Source organism: Erythrolamprus reginae, chromosome 2, assembly GCF_031021105.1.
Source record: "Erythrolamprus reginae isolate rEryReg1 chromosome 2, rEryReg1.hap1, whole genome shotgun sequence".
Classification (NCBI taxonomy): Eukaryota; Metazoa; Chordata; class Lepidosauria; order Squamata; family Dipsadidae; genus Erythrolamprus; species Erythrolamprus reginae.
The window spans coordinates 9,106,742-9,123,471 of NC_091951.1; the positions used below are offsets into that span (position 1 = coordinate 9,106,742).

The following is a 16,730-nucleotide window of genomic DNA, read 5'->3' on the forward strand; positions in this document are numbered from 1 at the left end:
TATTCGACTGTTGATGAATACAAGTTCATATAGTTTGCACTCATGCATTATCTAGGGTGCACCATACGAGGCAGAGTAGCTCTGCACTAGAGGGACAAGTGGCAACATCTAAGGCCTCATCATCACTGATGTCACCTTGCAGTTGGGTGTCACATAAGGGAAAGTCCAGCATCAGCAGGGATCTGACCATCCACATGAAACACTGCCATGTTTCTCTTTTTTAAAAAAAAAATATTGTAAAGAGGATTTAAGATCCTTGAGAAGTCTGTCTTTCTATCTATTGTACCTATTATGTACCTGTCATCATTTTTTAAAATTAAATTTTAAATATTGTTAAAATGCCCATTAGTGGCTAGGAAAACAAAGGTAATAAAAATCTTAGATGTCTTTCAGATAGGAAGAAAAGCAAACAATTTCTTTTAATTGAGCAATGTCTTGATAAATCCAAACCATTGAATGGGGACAAGGGAAAGAAGCAGTAGAAGAGAAAGAGTTCTGCTGTTTGTGATATAAGAAGCATTCATTAGAATCATTTTTCAATTTTAGCTTTCATGATTAGTTGTTCTTTAGTATTGAGGTCTGGCCTCAAAATAATAATGTAGCATTTTGGGAAAAAGATGCAGCCCAGCAGGCCAGCACCGGAGGCCAAAATGGAGGCGACCTGCACAGCTACCATGTACTTCCCTTTGGTACTCAGGTAAGTGGGCACAAAAGATATCCAGACACTGCAAAAGACCAGCATGCTGAAAGTGATCAGCTTGGCTTCGTTGAATGTCCCAGGGAGATTCCTTGCCATAAAAGCCACCGTGAAACAAATGGCAGCCAGGAAGCCCATGTAGCCGAGAGCACAGTAAAACATGACGACAGATCCTTCATTGCATTGCAGGATGATCTCTCCAGGCTGAGAGTGTAGGTCAGAGTCAGGAAATGGGGGAGATGTGATAAGCCAGCTGCTGCAAATGACGATTTGAAAACCAGAGCAAGAAAGGACAATAGAGTTGGCCAAGCTCTTCCCAAGCCATTTTTGAACTTTATTCCCTGGTTTTGTGGCCAAGAAAACCAGCACCACCGTGATTGTTTTGGCTAGGACAGAAGAAATGGCAACTGAGAAGATGATGCTGAAGGTTATCTGTCGGAGAAGGCAGGTGGCTCTCCTTGGCTGGCCGATGAAGAGGAAGGAAGTGAAGAAGGAAAGCAGGAGAGAGACCAGGAGGATGTAGGAAAGATCTCTGTTGTTGGCTTTGATGATTGGAGTGTCTAGGAATTTAATGAAGATTCCCAAGACAAAGGCTGTGGTTAAAGACAGGAACACCGCAACAGAAATTATAATGACCGCTAAATAGTCTCTATACTTTAGGAAGGTTTCAATCTTAGGAATACAGTCATCTTGACTGATATTTGGATGCTGGTCTTCAGGACAAGGGGTGCATTTTTCTGAATCTGAAAAAAGCAAGAGTATTACCACAGGTTCTTTCACCTTTTGCTGAAGTTATTATTTGTATAAAATCAATAAGGAATGAATGTTGACAGATAAGTAGTAAGAATGAAGGTGCAAGTTCTGAGATCAGATATAATTGAGCTAAAACAGACTAAAGAGAGGAAGCTGAAAAACAAGGGAAAAAAGTTCAAGAAAAATCACCTAGAAGTCAGGAAAATCAAGGCAGCTCTGCCAATAATCAAGTTGCAAAAAATTCTGAACTTTGATGTTATATATGTTGATAACAGCAAGATTACTTTATGCACAGAAATGGAAGGTCAATTTGATCTCCACAATGGATGTATGGCTGCAAAAATTGATGGAGTTAGGAAAGATGACTAAATTGATTGTTTTTTAAAAAGAAATGTTAAATCTTGGCTGATTTGTTGAACTGAAATGCCAGTTCTCAAGAGACTTGGATAGTTTTTATTGGTCACCCCCCCCCCAGCTTCCCGATAAATAAGGAAGCTTGTCAGCCCCGGTTATTAACTGTTTGAGTTGAGTCTTTGAATAAACGGCTATTTTTATGCAAAGCTGCCTCCTCCCTTTTTTCCTTCAAGGTAGCTGACTTCCGGCTTTAACAAAAATACTTTTGTTTCTACCTGGAAACCACTTCTAAACTTTGTGCTTCATGGGGAAAAATGAAACTTTGATTTTGGGTTTTATTGATTAGATGGATTTGTTGTTATAGAAATGGATAGTTTACACTATTATGCATACTATTTATACTATTATGTGTTTTGTTTGGGCCTGGGCCAGCCATTGCTCCCACAGATGGGAGAGACGCGGTACAAAGTGAATGCGAAAGCCTGGCTGACAGCCAGGAAGATGTGGCAGACAGCCAGGAGGACGAGGCCACTGGTACGCAGGATTCAGGAGACAGCCCAGTGGATTTGGCATGCAGTCCCTCAGACAGTCTTTTGTCCCTGGGTTCTTCTGCAGATCAATATATTGATCTGCGTAGCCGAAGAGCTATGCAAAGAAGAGATCGATTGAAGGAGTATTACAAGTCATAATAGTAGCACCTGGGCTGGGTGTGGTTCTTATACTGAGGGTTGGGTGTGGTTCCCTTAATGAGGGCTAAAGGGATAAAAGGGAACAAAGGCCCAAGGCAAACTGTGGCTGTTTATCTGTGTTATTTTGTGGTTCCTGCTCTGAAGTTTCTGTTCCCTGCCGTTGGAGTTTTCAACCCAGCTTTTTCAGACAAGTGGGAGGTGAAAACTCTGGGACTTGCTATTTGCTTCAAAGATTCAAAAGGACTCCTGAAACGTCTTTGCTCATTCCAGGTTATCTTTGTTTGTTTTTTCCTGTGTTTTTGTATGCGGCTGAAGTAAGCCTTGCACTATCATTGTTTTTGGACCCTACGAACTGTTTTGAGTAACCCTTTTTTGTTTATTAAATACAAGTTTACTGATTAGCAGAGCACTTGTGTGTTTGATTTCTTTTCCTTGAACTGTTACGCATTGCCTGAACCCAGTCAGGCAGAACATTATGTAAAAGTAAAAAGTTGAGGTTTGATGTTAATGCCTTATTCTACTGCACCAAAGGGAATCAGAAGTCAATGCCCTTTTTTTCTTTTCCCCGTTTTCGTTCCCTATTTTTTCCCTTTACTTTCCCTCCTAATATTTACTCTTCTGTTTTCTTTATATGCTATATTATAAACTAATAAAAACTATTTTTTTTAAAAAAGGAAAATTATTGGCAAAAGGGGAAATTGTAGGAATTCCCCCTCCCCCACCGAAAATGAAATATTTGTGGGAATATTCAAAGCAGCAGAATATTATATTTCCCCAAAGCAGAAACAGAGAAATATGTTCTTAAAGGCAGAAAGCAGCCCCAGTCTTTCTGCATAGTAAAACAGACTCCAGAAAATGCCTGAAGTCTTTAGACATGGATATATTGTGCCCATTAAGAAAGACTGGGCCAATCTATTAACTGTAGCTCCAGCTAATGGACAGGGCAAGACTTTTAAGACACAATAGGATTAACCCATCACCATTAGAACAGTAAAAGGCACAAGGCTTATTAAATTGCACAACTCCCTGCAGCATCTCAGTACTTTAAAAAAAATCATTTACTCATCAAACCAAATTGTCAGCTGTCCCAGACCTACATGTTGCTGTTTGTTCTGTTCATCAATAAAGAGAATCCTTCTTTCCAGTTAGCCTCCATTTTATTTCCAGCACCTTTCTCCGGACTTGGAACCAGACCGGATATTTTCCCCAAAAATTGGAAGACCAAAAAATAATAACACTGAATCATGCCCTTCATCCACACAGAAATATTGATGGACTCTACTTACAAAGGAGCATAGGTGGGCATGGAATGTTACTTTAGATGGTTGAAGAAGAAATAAGGGCATTTGGAAGATTATCTGAAGAATAATGGAGAAGATGCATGCTTACTAAGTAATTTGAAAGACCAAACTGGCTTACACACACACTGAGAGAGAAAGGGTGGGGGGAGAGAATAGCAAGACCTGGCAATGGTTATTGTTGTGGTTAGCTCTGGCCCAGCTCCTGCCCCAAGGACTGAGGAAGTGGATGCAGGGGAAACATCAACATGTCATAGGCCTATTTTGCTGCCCACAGAGTCAGACGGTGAATTGTCCTCTGCAGAAGGAAGTGATGGTGAGATGGCGGAGGGGGGTTTGGATGACAGCCCAGGAATAAGTCAATCATCCTTATCCTTAGATTCGGATGAGGAAATAATGATAGACCCACGCATACGTAGAGCTATGCATAGGAGTGTACAGCTTCAAAAGTATAGGAGATAATTGAGTCCACCTGTGGTTGGGTGGGGTTCCAGTATTAGGGCTGCTGTTAAAGTGGCAGCGTGCTGCCCTCGCAGTGTGGAGATTATCTGATCGTACTGGTTTGGACCGTGACTTGCTGTTTCAGGACTCTGTTGATTTTTCAAGACTTTGAAACCAAGGCAGAGCAAAGCGTGTGTGTTTCAACTCGTGGAAGAAGAAGGGCTGTGATGTTTCTTCACAGCTGCTAGCTAAGTACTTAAGGACTGTTTAATGGGTGTTTACAGCCTACACGTTTGTTATGGGAAAAACGCTCTTTGCAATGCAAAAAGGGTGCTTTGTTTCTTTTAAATTTTGTGATTAAAAAATTGTTTTTGAATTTTCAAGTGTGTGTGTGTCTGGATTTTTTACCCTTGAATTTTCGGGAGGCTCATACAATAGAGCCCGGCTGAACAGTTATGAGCAGGGCATTTGAAGAGCCAGAGGGGCTAATTCTGGTTGCAATAAACAAAGCCTTAATGATGCAAATGGTGCCTCTACAAAGAAGCTGACGAAACAATGGACAGCCTGGTTAGCTGCTGCAAGAAGATCACCCACATTTACTACCCATAACGGCATGACAAATTAGCAACAATGGTGTATTGGAAGATCTGCAAGAATTACCATTTGTCTGCAAGCAAGAACTGGTGGGTGTATAAGATAGAGAAAGCAGAAATATAAAATGAAGAAACCAAAGTGCTCTGGGAGTTTAGAATTCAAACAGATAACCATATGCCACGTAAATCAGACTTAACAATTGTTGGTAAGAAAGACAAACATTTTGGATAACAGATGTGGCAGTACAGTAGAACAAAAGAAGGGAAATGGAAGAAAATCATAAAATATAAAGACCTGCAAATAGAAGCACAACCATGGCAAAAGAAAGCAAAGATAGTAATCAGCTCTTTAGTGCAATCCCAAAACATCTGGAGTACCACTTGAATATTATCAACATTGACAAAATTACACTCAGTCAATTGCAAATGGTAGTTTTACTTGGAACAGCTTACATCCTGCTATGATACCTTTAAAATTATATTAAAGGACATCTGCCTATCTGAGGTCCCAATGTCACCCACCTTCCTGAGTGGAGATGGTTCCTTCTGCACAAGGAATACAATCATAGCAGCAGATGGGCCTCCCTTCCTGAGCCACCTTCTTGAATCCAGGATGGCAACTTTCCACACACCTTGAAGGAGGCAGAGGCTGAGGAGGAAGAGGAAGAGGAAGAGCATCCAGAACATGAATTTATTTTAAGAAAAGTAGGGAAGGATTGATAACCTCATCTAAAGAATAACCTGCAGGCTACTCACCAATATATCCTCCATCTAAAGATGAGAACACATATACGTTTTAGAATTAATTTAGATGACAACTTCCTCAAGGAAAAGTCAAGAAAAAGTATAAATTTCTGAAGTGAAAATTGGCAGTCTTTCAAGCCACTATCACCTTATTAGGAGAATAGCAATAGCAATTATACCAATGTGATGAAGTGTATAAGGCCTTGGAGCTGTGAGTTCTGCACCTCTTTACTGGATCCATGTCCTTCCTGTCTGGTTTCGGCCAGCAGGGAGGTGACACGGAGCTGGGTCCAGGAGATTGTCAACGCTTCTTTGGGGAGGGGGTTCTTTTTGGCTCCCTATAACGAGGCACTTTTGCACCCTCTCCTCAAGAAGCCTTCCCTGGACCCAGCCATTCTCAACAACTATCGTCCAGTCTCCAACCTTCCCTTTATGAGGAAGGTTGTTGAGAAGGTGGTGGCGCTCTAGCTCCAGCTGTCCCTGGAAGAAGCCGATTATCTAGGCCCTCAGCAGTCAGGATTCAGGCCTGGCTACAGCATGGAAACTGCTTTGATTGCATTGACGGATGATCTCTGGTGGGCCTGGGACAGGGGTTTATCCTCTGTTCTGGTTCTTCTCGACCTCTCAGCGACTTTCAATACCATCGACCATGGTATCTTCTAAGTCGGCTGGAGGGGTTGGGAGTGGGAGGCACTGTTCTTCAGTGGTTCTCCTCCTACCTCTCCTGTCGGTCACAGTCAGTGTTAGTGGGGGGTCAGCGGCTGACCTCTAGGCTTCTCCCTTGTGGGGTGCCTCAGGGGTGGGTCCTCTACCCACTGCTATTTAATATCTACATGAAACCGCTGGGTGAGATCATTCATTATATAGCGTTATGTATGGTATGCTTGTGTTGTATGTTTTTTTAAAATAATGGTGTTTTTAGATATTTTTAAAATATTAGTTTTGTTTATTGTATGAGGTTTTATTGGTGTTATGAGCCACCCCGAGTCTGTGGAGAGGGGCAGCATACAAATCTAATAAATAAATAAAATAAAATAATAAATAAAATATCTATTGCTATTTATATAATGACAGAAAGCATGACAAAAGAGGTTTCTTCACCTTGTTTATCTTTTCCATCTGAGCAATCTCGTTCTGGTGGATCACCAGTTTGGAACCCTGGATTCCCTGTCTTTCTAGACGCCCGGATTGCATCCTGGTGACGGAGTAGTTGGTGTAAACCATCCAGTTCACAATGTCCAAGTCAACAGCTGGGTCTCCATTCTCATTAAAATAAACCCCATCAATGGAATGATTATAAAACTGGGGACTTTGAAGAAAAGCATGAAACTAGAAAGGAAGAGAAATAGGGAATATTTGGAAAGGAAACCAGAAGTCCTATAGTAAGGTTTTCCCAGTGGTGGCTGTGACCAGCATAGAAGACGGTGAGTGTACGCAGGCTGGTAATTTCTGACAGCAGCGACAGCCCATGCAACAGAGTGATTTGAGTACCTGTTTAAGCAGGAGATGGAAGTAGAAGCAAACGATCTGGCGGCATGTGCCACTGGAAAGATAAGTGCCAGTGGGCCAAAGTGGTAGGTGGCCACAGGATACTGATGTTTGCATGGTGACACCAGCAGCAGACAGAAAGAGGCACTGAGGAGGGTGGGGAGTATGCAATCGGGACGCACTGTGCGGGCTATAGAAAAGCCAAATGACAGTGGGCCAGAGCAATGGCTGGCTGCAAGAGGCTCATTGCCATATGTCTCGACTTGCCTGCATCATGCGTGGTGTGTCAGGATCACCCGTCTTCCACTCTGCATGTTGGGATTGCCTGCCTTTTGCTCCGTGCCTTCTGCTCTGCACAGCCCCGGAGTTCATGAAGGGATTGGCAGGCTGCAGCTCCCCAAGCTCTTCCTGATTCTTGTGTGTGCACTGGGGGTGGGGGTACCCAACTGGGCTGATCACTCTGTGCTTCCCTGAAAATAAGCCCTAGTGCTTATTTGGGGACCCAGAAAGTAATAAGACCAGGTCTTATTTTTGGAGAAACATGGTAGGTACATAGGTATCACTTTGGTGAGGAAGGCAGGCTCGTGCTCTATGCAGGCAGTTTAATTCCTGATGACTCAGAATCTTCTCAGTTGTGTCACCCATTTGAGATGTAGCTACAGGAAGGGAGGTGGCTTTGGGTGATGCTACAGAAAGAGATGTTTATCATTCTCTCTGGTATGAAGCCAGGTCACCCTTCCACGAACATATTGGAAATGCACAATCGTTTCCTATAACAGGGCTGATACCTTGGCAAGCCAAACTCCTACACTGCATTAGTGTTGTGGTCTTCTGTCTACTATAACAATGCCATATGCTAATAATAATAATAAAACGGATGCCAATGGTTCGAATTGCAATGTTTTTTGGGGGTGTGCACGTTCCCTTGTGCAATTTGGCTTCCGCTCATGCTCGATAACTTGAATCGTCCTGAAACACAGCTTAGGATTTGATCAGCTGTACTTCAGGTGGAGGAATAAAGGTCAGTTTTAGATATTTGCCTGGGTGACCTACCCAGACAGGGTAAAAGTCAAAAGTTCAGATTTGTTTATTGCATGTTGATTGGTTGACTTCTTTTGACTCTTAAAATGCATCTTTGTAAAACTGCCTGTTGCTGGGCTAGATTGTATAAATAGGAGAACTGTCATTGTAGAGAGCTCTCAATACTCCATTGCTTCTTGAATGAATTGATTTCCTTGTCCTGTTAGCAAATAAACCTTGCTTGATTCAACCTTGCTTTGAGAGTTATTACATTGGCGACGAGGAGACCGACCCTCCGTGTGCTATCATGGCTACTCAGTCGGTAGTCCAGCCACCTGAATTCTTCGACCCAGAAAGAATGACCTGGACAGCCTACATGGCGAAGTTTGAAATATTTTTGGAAGCGGCCGGCATGAAAGATGCCGACAGCGGGCGCAAGCGTGCCCTTTTCCTCAATTACTGTGGCACACAGATTTTTGAGCTGGCAGAAACCCTCACTGATCCTGAACCGGCGAACTCAGTTTCCTGGGATGCTTTCTCGTCCAAGCTAGCCGCTCACTTCAAACCTACAAAGCCAGCTAGAGTTTTTCGCCATCAATTCTCCTGGATGTCACAAGCAGAGGGGGAAACAATCAATCAGTTCGCGACTCGCCTCAGAACTGTTCTCTCTAAATGCCAATTCGATAATCCAGAGGCTTGTCTCACTGATGCCTTAATCTTTGGCATGCGTAACATTACGATCCGGAACAAGCTCCTCTCTGAGAAGGAATCCTCGCTACAGGATGTCATTACAGCCGCACAAACTTTTGAAGTTGCCCAAGCCGCGGCTACAAAGCTAAAGAGCAATGACAAGCCAGTGTATAACAGGGGGTGGGCGGGCAAGCCCTTTTACAAGAAGCAGAACAGGAAAAATCTTCAAAACAATTAAAAATTCACCAAAAATTCTGAAAAAAGATAGCAGGGCCCATGGACAGTCACTGACTGATCCAGATCCATTGTCACATCACCAATATCTCGCTAATTGTTTGGGCGATCTGATAAAACCGGGAGGAACCAATCCCTGCTCAATATGCTTTGAGACTGAGTTGTGCACCAAAATACCTGCCAAGCCTTCAGCCTTGGACCTGCCACGTTCTCACCACTGCTTCTCCCTGGACGCTTGGATCTGGAGAAATAGGCCGAATACAAGGCCAGCCCAACAGCCCAGATTATGTTGTAAGTGAAAGAGCTGTCAAGAGACAGGATTTGTTGCATCTCTCGCTGGGATAGTAGGTCCAATTCTTCTCTTTCTCTGCACTGTCTCCAGACTTTCACAGACAAGGCATCCTTGATGGAGGAACATGTAAAGGATTTCTCTATAAAGTGTTTCATGGAGGAGTGAAATTGCTTAAAAGAGTCAAAGGCCACCCTTTTATTTGTCTGCACAAGAAAAGAAAAAAATACAGACATGTTTTGGAAAGTAGAGATACTACTTTCCATGAAATCCCAAGTGAGATCCCAGCAGGCTGCCATGATCCAGACTTTTCCCGCAATAGGTTCCTTAAGATATGTGAGTATGACGTGCATAATTAATATTCCTATCTGGAATGAACTAATCTCTGTACCATAAAGAAAGACGTTCACTTGACTCCACTTGGCAAATGGTTCCAAATTCAATTCCAAGTTCCTGATTTTTATGGAAAACACTTGAGATAAAACTGGACAAATGCTATTCTTGATCAGCATGGAAGTCATTGTCTTCATGAACCTGTCCCCCTGGTCAGTGTCTGGAGCCATCAGGCCAACCAAAGTCCACCTGAAATGCAAGAGCAGCTTGACCATCCCTGGGTACTGGACTCCTTCAGTGGGGAGCATTGGATAGAAGAAAGGAAACTGAGTTTTATCCCTCAGAATTGGGGAAACAAAACTGTAGCTGATCTGAAAAAGAAAGATAAATTCATTAAATGACCCTCACTCTGTCAAAGACTTTGGAGTATTCATATCCAATGACCTGAATGCTAGAGCTCACTGTAACAACATTGCCAAAAAAGCACTAAGAATTACAAGCCTAATCTTACGTAACTTTTTCTCTAGAAACACTGAACTGCTAACCAGAGCATACAAAACATTTGTCAGACCTATACTTGAATACAGCTCACCTGTATTGAATGCACAATGCATAACTGACATTGCTACAATTGAGAGAGAAAGACTTCACAAGAAGAGTCCTTCACTCCTCCTCTTGAAACAAACTGCCTTACACCTCCAGCCTTCAAATACGATGGTTAGACAATTTACAATTACGTCGCCTCCGAACTGATTTAACTGTTGTTCATAAGATCATACATCATAATGGCCTTCCTGTTAATGACCACTTTACCTTCAACAACAACACAAGAGCACACAATAGATACAAACTAAATGTAAATCGCTGCAAACTTGACTGCAGAAAATATGAGTTTCAGCAACAGAGTGATCAATGCCTGCAACTCACTACCTGACTCTGTTGTTTCTTCACCTAACCCCAAAATCTTCAACCTTAAATTATCTGCTGTTGACCTCTCCCCTTTTCTAAGAGGTCTGTAAGGGGCGTGCATAAGTGCACTATTGTGCCTACCATCCCTGTCCATCTGTCCTATTATCCTTTTTATCAATTATTTATACTTTGTTATGTTAACACAAACTATAATTCTATACTTGACAAATATATATAAATAAAAAATAGCTCCACTGATTAATTGTTCTGTCAGAAAATTTGTCCTTAGTTCTAGATTGCTTCTTTCCTTGATTAGTTTTCATCTAATGGTTCTTATCTTGCCTTTGGGAATCCTGATACCTCATCTCCAATGTTCATGATAAAACTCTGCTCCTGAATTTAAAATTTTATGGCAAAATATTGTCCTCCCAGTAAATAACCTGGTGTATCACAAGGATCTGTTCTGGATCCTATTCTCAGTGTGCCACAAGGGTCTGTTCTGGGTCCTATTCTTTTTAATATGTTTGTGAGTGACATAGGGGAAGATTTGGTAGGGAAGGTTTGCCTATTTGCCGATGACTCTAAAGAGTGCAATAGGGTTGATATTCTTGGAGGCATCTGTAATATGGCAAATGATTTAGCTTTACTAGATAAATGGACAAAGCAATGGAAACTGCAGTTTAATGTTTCCAAATGTAAAATAATGCACTTGGGGAAAAGGAATCCTCAATCTGAGTATTGTATTGAAAGTTCTGTGTTAGTAAAAACTTCAGAAGAGACGGATTTAGGGGTAGTGATTTCTGACAGTCTCAAAATGGGTGAACAGTGTGGTCAGGCAGTAGGAAAAACAAGTAGAATGCTTGGCTGCAGAGCTAGAGGTATAACAAGCAGAAAGAGGGAGATTGTGATCCCGCTATATAGAGTGCTGGTGAGACCACATTTGGAATACTATGTTCAGTTCTGGAGACCTCACCTACAAAAAGATATTGACAAAATTGAACGGGTCCAAAGACAGGCTACAAGAATGGTGGAAAGTCTTAAGCATAAAACATATCAGGAAAGACTTAATGAACTCAATCTGTATAGTCTGGAGGACAGAAGGAAAAGGGGGAAACATGATCTAAACATTTAAATATGTCAAAGGGTTAAATAAGGTTCAGGAAGGAAGTGTTTTTAACAAGAAAGTGAACACAAGAACAAGGGGACACAATCTGAGGTTAGTTGGGGGAAAGATCAGAAGCAACATGAGAAAATATTTTACTAAAAGAGTAGTGGATCCGTGGAACAAACTTTCAGCAGAGGTGGTTGGTAAATCCACAGTAACTGAATTTATGTTTGTTTGTTTATGTTTATTTAGATTTGTATGCCGCCCCTCTCTGTTAAACATGCCTGGGATAAATATATATCCATCCTAAGATAAAATACAGGAAATAGTATAAGGGCAGACTAGATGGACCATGAGGTCTTTTTCTGCTGTCAATCTTCTATGTTTCTATAAGTACCTGTGGGACTTTGTAGGTGCCCAACATGTTTGAAATGAGGATGGAGATGTCAGCATTGGCCCCTTCAAAAACGGCGAGTGTGTTTTTCTGCTTCCCACATCTGTAGTTGGGAACATTGGCCTCTCCATCTGAAAGCAGGTCCAGAAGAGCATCCAAAGTAATTTGCTCACTGAAATAGTGTTCATAGATACTATAACCCAGGGTGATGTTAAGTAAGGAACTCCTAGAATCATGGTTGAACTGGTGGACACCAAAAAGGAAGGAGAGCATTTTCCAGTATTTTGTATATTGTCCCCTGCATGTTTAAATGTATTAGAAAATGAAACAAAAGGACATTTTACTGAAACAGCATTCAATATTCTGTGACACCTGGTATTAAGAGTTCTTATGTGAGAATTAAAACATTCCAAAAAACATTAATATGGAAAACTAATTAAATTAAGAAATAAAACCAGTGAATAAGTACATTCTTAACTGTGACTCTTTCATTTCAATATCTATGGAGATTCTCAATCATCTAGGTCATGATTGTCACAAAGGTGTTTTTCAAAAGGCAATTGGATTTTTTAAAAATAATTTTCTTGGAAAACGTTTTGCGTCCCATCCAAAAAGCATTTTCAGTTGCTTCATTAGTGACATGATAGCAGTGTTCCAATATCCAAGAGCTGGCCACAAAAGGAGCAACCTATTCTCCAAAGCAGCTGAAGACAAGACAACAGTGGATAGAAATTAATCAATGGAGAGGAGCAATTTAGAACTAAGGATACATTTCCTGTTAGTGAGAACAATTAATCAGTGGACTGTCTTTCCTCCAGAAGTTATGGATACCCCAACACTGGAAGTTTTTAAGAGGAGATTGGACAACCGATTATCTAAAATGGTATAGGGTTTCCAGCCTGAAAAAGACCTGCCTCCAAGGCTTTAATTCTATATTCTGTTATTATGCTGCCTTTTTAAAAGCATTTTATATATTTAACCACAATGTTATAATACGAATGTTGAAGTAGATATTATATTATAATAGTATATTAACAAATATTATGAATAAGCTTATAGATTTATTAATTGATTTTAATTATTTTAATTACAATGTTAAAAGGGAAATGTTGAAATAGACGTTATATTATAGTAGTATATTAAGAATAATTTTTCTGTGTTGATCTGAATTACAATTAGTTTTCTTTTTTGTACTAGTAAGACTTCTATACTTAGTGGAGCAATGGTAGCTCCTATAAATGTTAAATGTTGTTTGTTTTGTTTGTCTTAAAGAAAAATCAATAAAAATATTATTTAAAAAAGAAAGATAAAAATGAAAACTCAAAAAAATAGAAATAAAAGCATTTTTGGGATTGTCATCTCAACAGTGAGTCTGAGTGTAGAAAAGGAATTGTGAAAGTTTTCCAATCACCAGTTCAAGGAGAAAATAGTATTTATGAGAACTTGAACCCATGTCATTCTCAGGAGTCAAGATCAGCGTGAGGATGGCTTTCTTACTTTCTTCCATGGGCCAGAGAGGAGTAAGGAGGGACCATTCCATACCCCATGGACCCAATGTAGCTCGGCTTAAAGGAAGTGAAGAGAGGGAATTAACCTTCGCGCAGTGGTGGAAAAATGAAGATATATCCCCAGAAGATGCAATAATAAAGAAAAGTAAATACTGTGCAGAGATGACTAAGTTAACTATGGCAGTTAGAAATGAAATCGAGTCTTCATTTAACAATTGTTGGGATCCCTTCTGCAGTTGGTTAAAAAAAAAGAGAACAATTTGCTTAAATAATGAAATGAACTGTATATATTTGATTAGATACAAATCTGATATAAAACCTTTCCTCTTTTTTCCAATAGTTGTAAGAGATATTAGATATATAAATATGAAATATAACTTTTATTTTCAAAATCTCTATACCGTGATTTATTCAACGCTTGCTTTTACCTACCCATACTACCAATTTTGATGTAAGGTAATGAGCTACTAAATTTAAAACTAGTTCATATTCTTAACACAGCTCCACTGTACACTCGCCCACCCTTTTCTTCCTTTCTGTTTTCTCTCTTCTCCTTTGTGTTTTTTCTTTTCTCTACTTTCTCTCTATCCTTTCTTTGTAAGTCTATATGTTTACTGATTGTTGTATTTTTATATTCCGACATATCGTTCAAATTTACGATGTAATGTATTAGGTTTCAATTGTCAACTGTTATTATTGTCTTTTATGTATTTATTGTATAGTTGTAAATAAAAACTTTTATAATTAAAAAAAAGAAATTAAAAAAGAGAGGAAATGCATGTTGAAATGATAGCAAAGATCTCTGCTTTGATCTTACTTGATAGGTGTTGAGGAGCCTCTTCTATTGCAGTGTGTAAAATGTGTCCGCAAGATATAATAGGACAGAAAGAGAGTATAAGTAGCAGTTCAAAAAGACAATAGCTGTTTAATTTCAGAGGGCTGGAACTGACTTACAAAGATAATTGAATGGAAGGAGCTTTGTTGAAGCTAAATGGTAGAAACCTAGCTTGGGTTGCAGAGATTATGCCACTAATGAGATAATCTCCTGGTTTGTAATAATTCTTCGAATAAACTTCTTCCTGCTCCAGAGTCAAGAGGCATTTGGCTTTTGGCAGCTGAGAAGCTCCTTGAGGCCACAAAAGAAGCACGAGGAGAAGCAATAGCAACATGACTTCTTGGCTTGATTCACTGTAGTGCATTGCAAACCTCTCAAAGAAGTTTACCTTTCCTAATTCAGAGGCCAGACATCTGAAGGAGAGGGAAATAAACACAGCTCCTGTCTGCCTTAAAATACCCCCATGCTCTTTTTTCCTTCCATAACCATTTGTCTACCAACCTTTCTAATGAGGAGATGCAATGCAGGATTACTCTGGTGCCTGGTTTTCACATCAAAACATGTTTTTGATGTTGCTTGTTACTCAACTAGAAAGATCTCTTGAGTCTTGATAGAAAGACAACAAATAAAACTCAATGATTAGGATAATTGTAACAAACAGAAAAATCTCCTCTTTGAATTGTTCAGTAGGAAAAGGTGCCCAAAGGGAGAACTTGCAGATGTGACTTCAAACTTATAAAATGGGACAGTGGAGAATTTGTGCCCAAACTTTTGGCATGGTCACGAATATGAACAGTCTCACGGCAATGCAAATTCATGTCCTGTACATATTCTTCTTCTTCTTCTTCTTTTTTTAAAATAATTTTTATTAGTTTACAAAAAGAAAAGTATGTACAAAGGGAGGAAGAGTAAATATCTCTTAATTGCCATCATTATGATAACATATACTCGCAAGTGTAATATGATTATTCTGTTCAATTGAACTTTATCCAGTCAGTATACATATCAAACCCAGAACCAATTATGGAAATTTCGTTATCATTTAAGTCCTCTGACTCTTCCTTCCCTCCCCCCTCCCCCCCAGTGAACTGTAACAGTTCTGAAAGCTTTAAATTACTAATTGGGCGGCATATGGGTGCCGCGGTTTTGTTGTTTTTTGTTTTTCTGTTGTTATTTTATTTTTATCAATACATTTCTAGATTACACTTGAGATAAAGTCATATTGAGTTGATCAAGGTGTTCATAATAATCTGATAAAACCGTTCAGAGTTTTATGTTATGTCGCTATAAAGGTTTCTCCACTATCCGTTAATGTATTTTTGATCTACGATTTGTGTTGTTTCCTTGTCTTTTTTTCTTTCTCCATTTGTTTTTTGATTTTTACCCAGTCGTAAAATTTTTCCCAATTCTTATAGAATCTCGAATCTTCTTTATTTTTAAGTTTTTGGGTGAGCCTATCCATTTCTGCACAATCATAATTTTTTTTAATAATTTCTCTTTCACTTGGTGTATTGTCTTTTTTCCAATTTTGTGCTATTGTGATTCTTGTAGCTGTAATTATATGCTGTATTAGGTATAGGTCTTCTTTTTTATTTTCCAAATCCATTATGCCCAGGAGGAATTTAATGAAATTGCTGTGATTTGTTGTATCCATGTTTGAAATTTTTTTCCATAGTTTTTTTTTATGCGTGGGCATGTCCACCATAGGTGATAGAAGGTTCCAGTTATGCTGTTGCATCTCCAACAGTTTGGTTTTAGGTTGGGGTACATCTTAGCCAATCTAGTTGGGGGTAAGTGCCATCTATAAAACATTTTTTGTAGATTTTCTTTGTATGGTATTGATTTAGTAATTTTCAGGTTTCTTAGAAAACTTAGAAAATGGGACAGTGGAGAATTTGTGCCCAAACTTTTGGCATGGTCATGAATATGAATAGTCTCACAGCAATGCAAATTCATGTCCTGTACATGTTCTTCTATATGGCTGTACAATTGAAAGAGAAAGATTCAACAGTGTAGGTAGTCCTCGATTTACAACCCAAACTTTATGTTGCTAAATGAGACATTTGTTAAGTGAAATTTGACTCATTTTATGACCTTTTTTGCCACAGTTGTTAAGTGAATCAATTAGTCACACAGGGAAGGGAAGGACTACCCATAGTTGTTTAAACTGGTTTTCACTACCAAAAAAAACCCAATAACTTCCAAAGAATTTTGAAAACTGAATAAGAAAAATGCCTGTTCTTTATCAGTGAATTCACTGAGTTGTGTGAACTTTTTTCCCAGCTTGTGAAACTGGGGGATGATGTGCTCTTTTCTCCGATAAGATGAAACCTGAATTTGATTGTAATTTTTAATT

At 39.6% G+C, this 16,730-nt stretch overlaps 1 protein-coding gene across 1 annotated transcript; it reads right to left on the bottom strand.

The window, feature by feature from the left end:
• Positions 1–529: 529 nt before the first annotated feature.
• LOC139159108 (vomeronasal type-2 receptor 26-like) lies at positions 530–14,738 on the bottom strand. The gene is made up of 6 exons (XM_070736469.1): positions 14,494–14,738; positions 12,035–12,329; positions 9,179–9,994; positions 6,671–6,898; positions 5,348–5,474; positions 530–1,440 (listed from the first exon to the last, which is right to left on the bottom strand). Exons 1-6 carry the CDS (start codon positions 14,736–14,738, stop codon positions 530–532), a joined length of 2,622 nt encoding a protein of 873 aa, XP_070592570.1.
• Positions 14,739–16,730: the final 1,992 nt, after the last annotated feature.

Bases quoted from the DNA above. Each gene is read 5' to 3' on its own strand.
- LOC139159108 (XM_070736469.1), bottom strand. From the start codon at position 14,738: ATGCACTACAGTGAATCAAGCCAAGAAGTCATGTTGCTATTGCTTCTC. The intron at 5,475-6,670 runs GTGAAGAAACCT...CTTCCTCCTCAG, and splicing joins AGATGGAAAAGATAAACAAG to CCTCTGCCTCCTTCAAGGTG. The intron at 1,441-5,347 runs GTGGGTGACATT...TGCTTTTTTCAG, and splicing joins AACCATCTCCACTCAGGAAG to ATTCAGAAAAATGCACCCCT.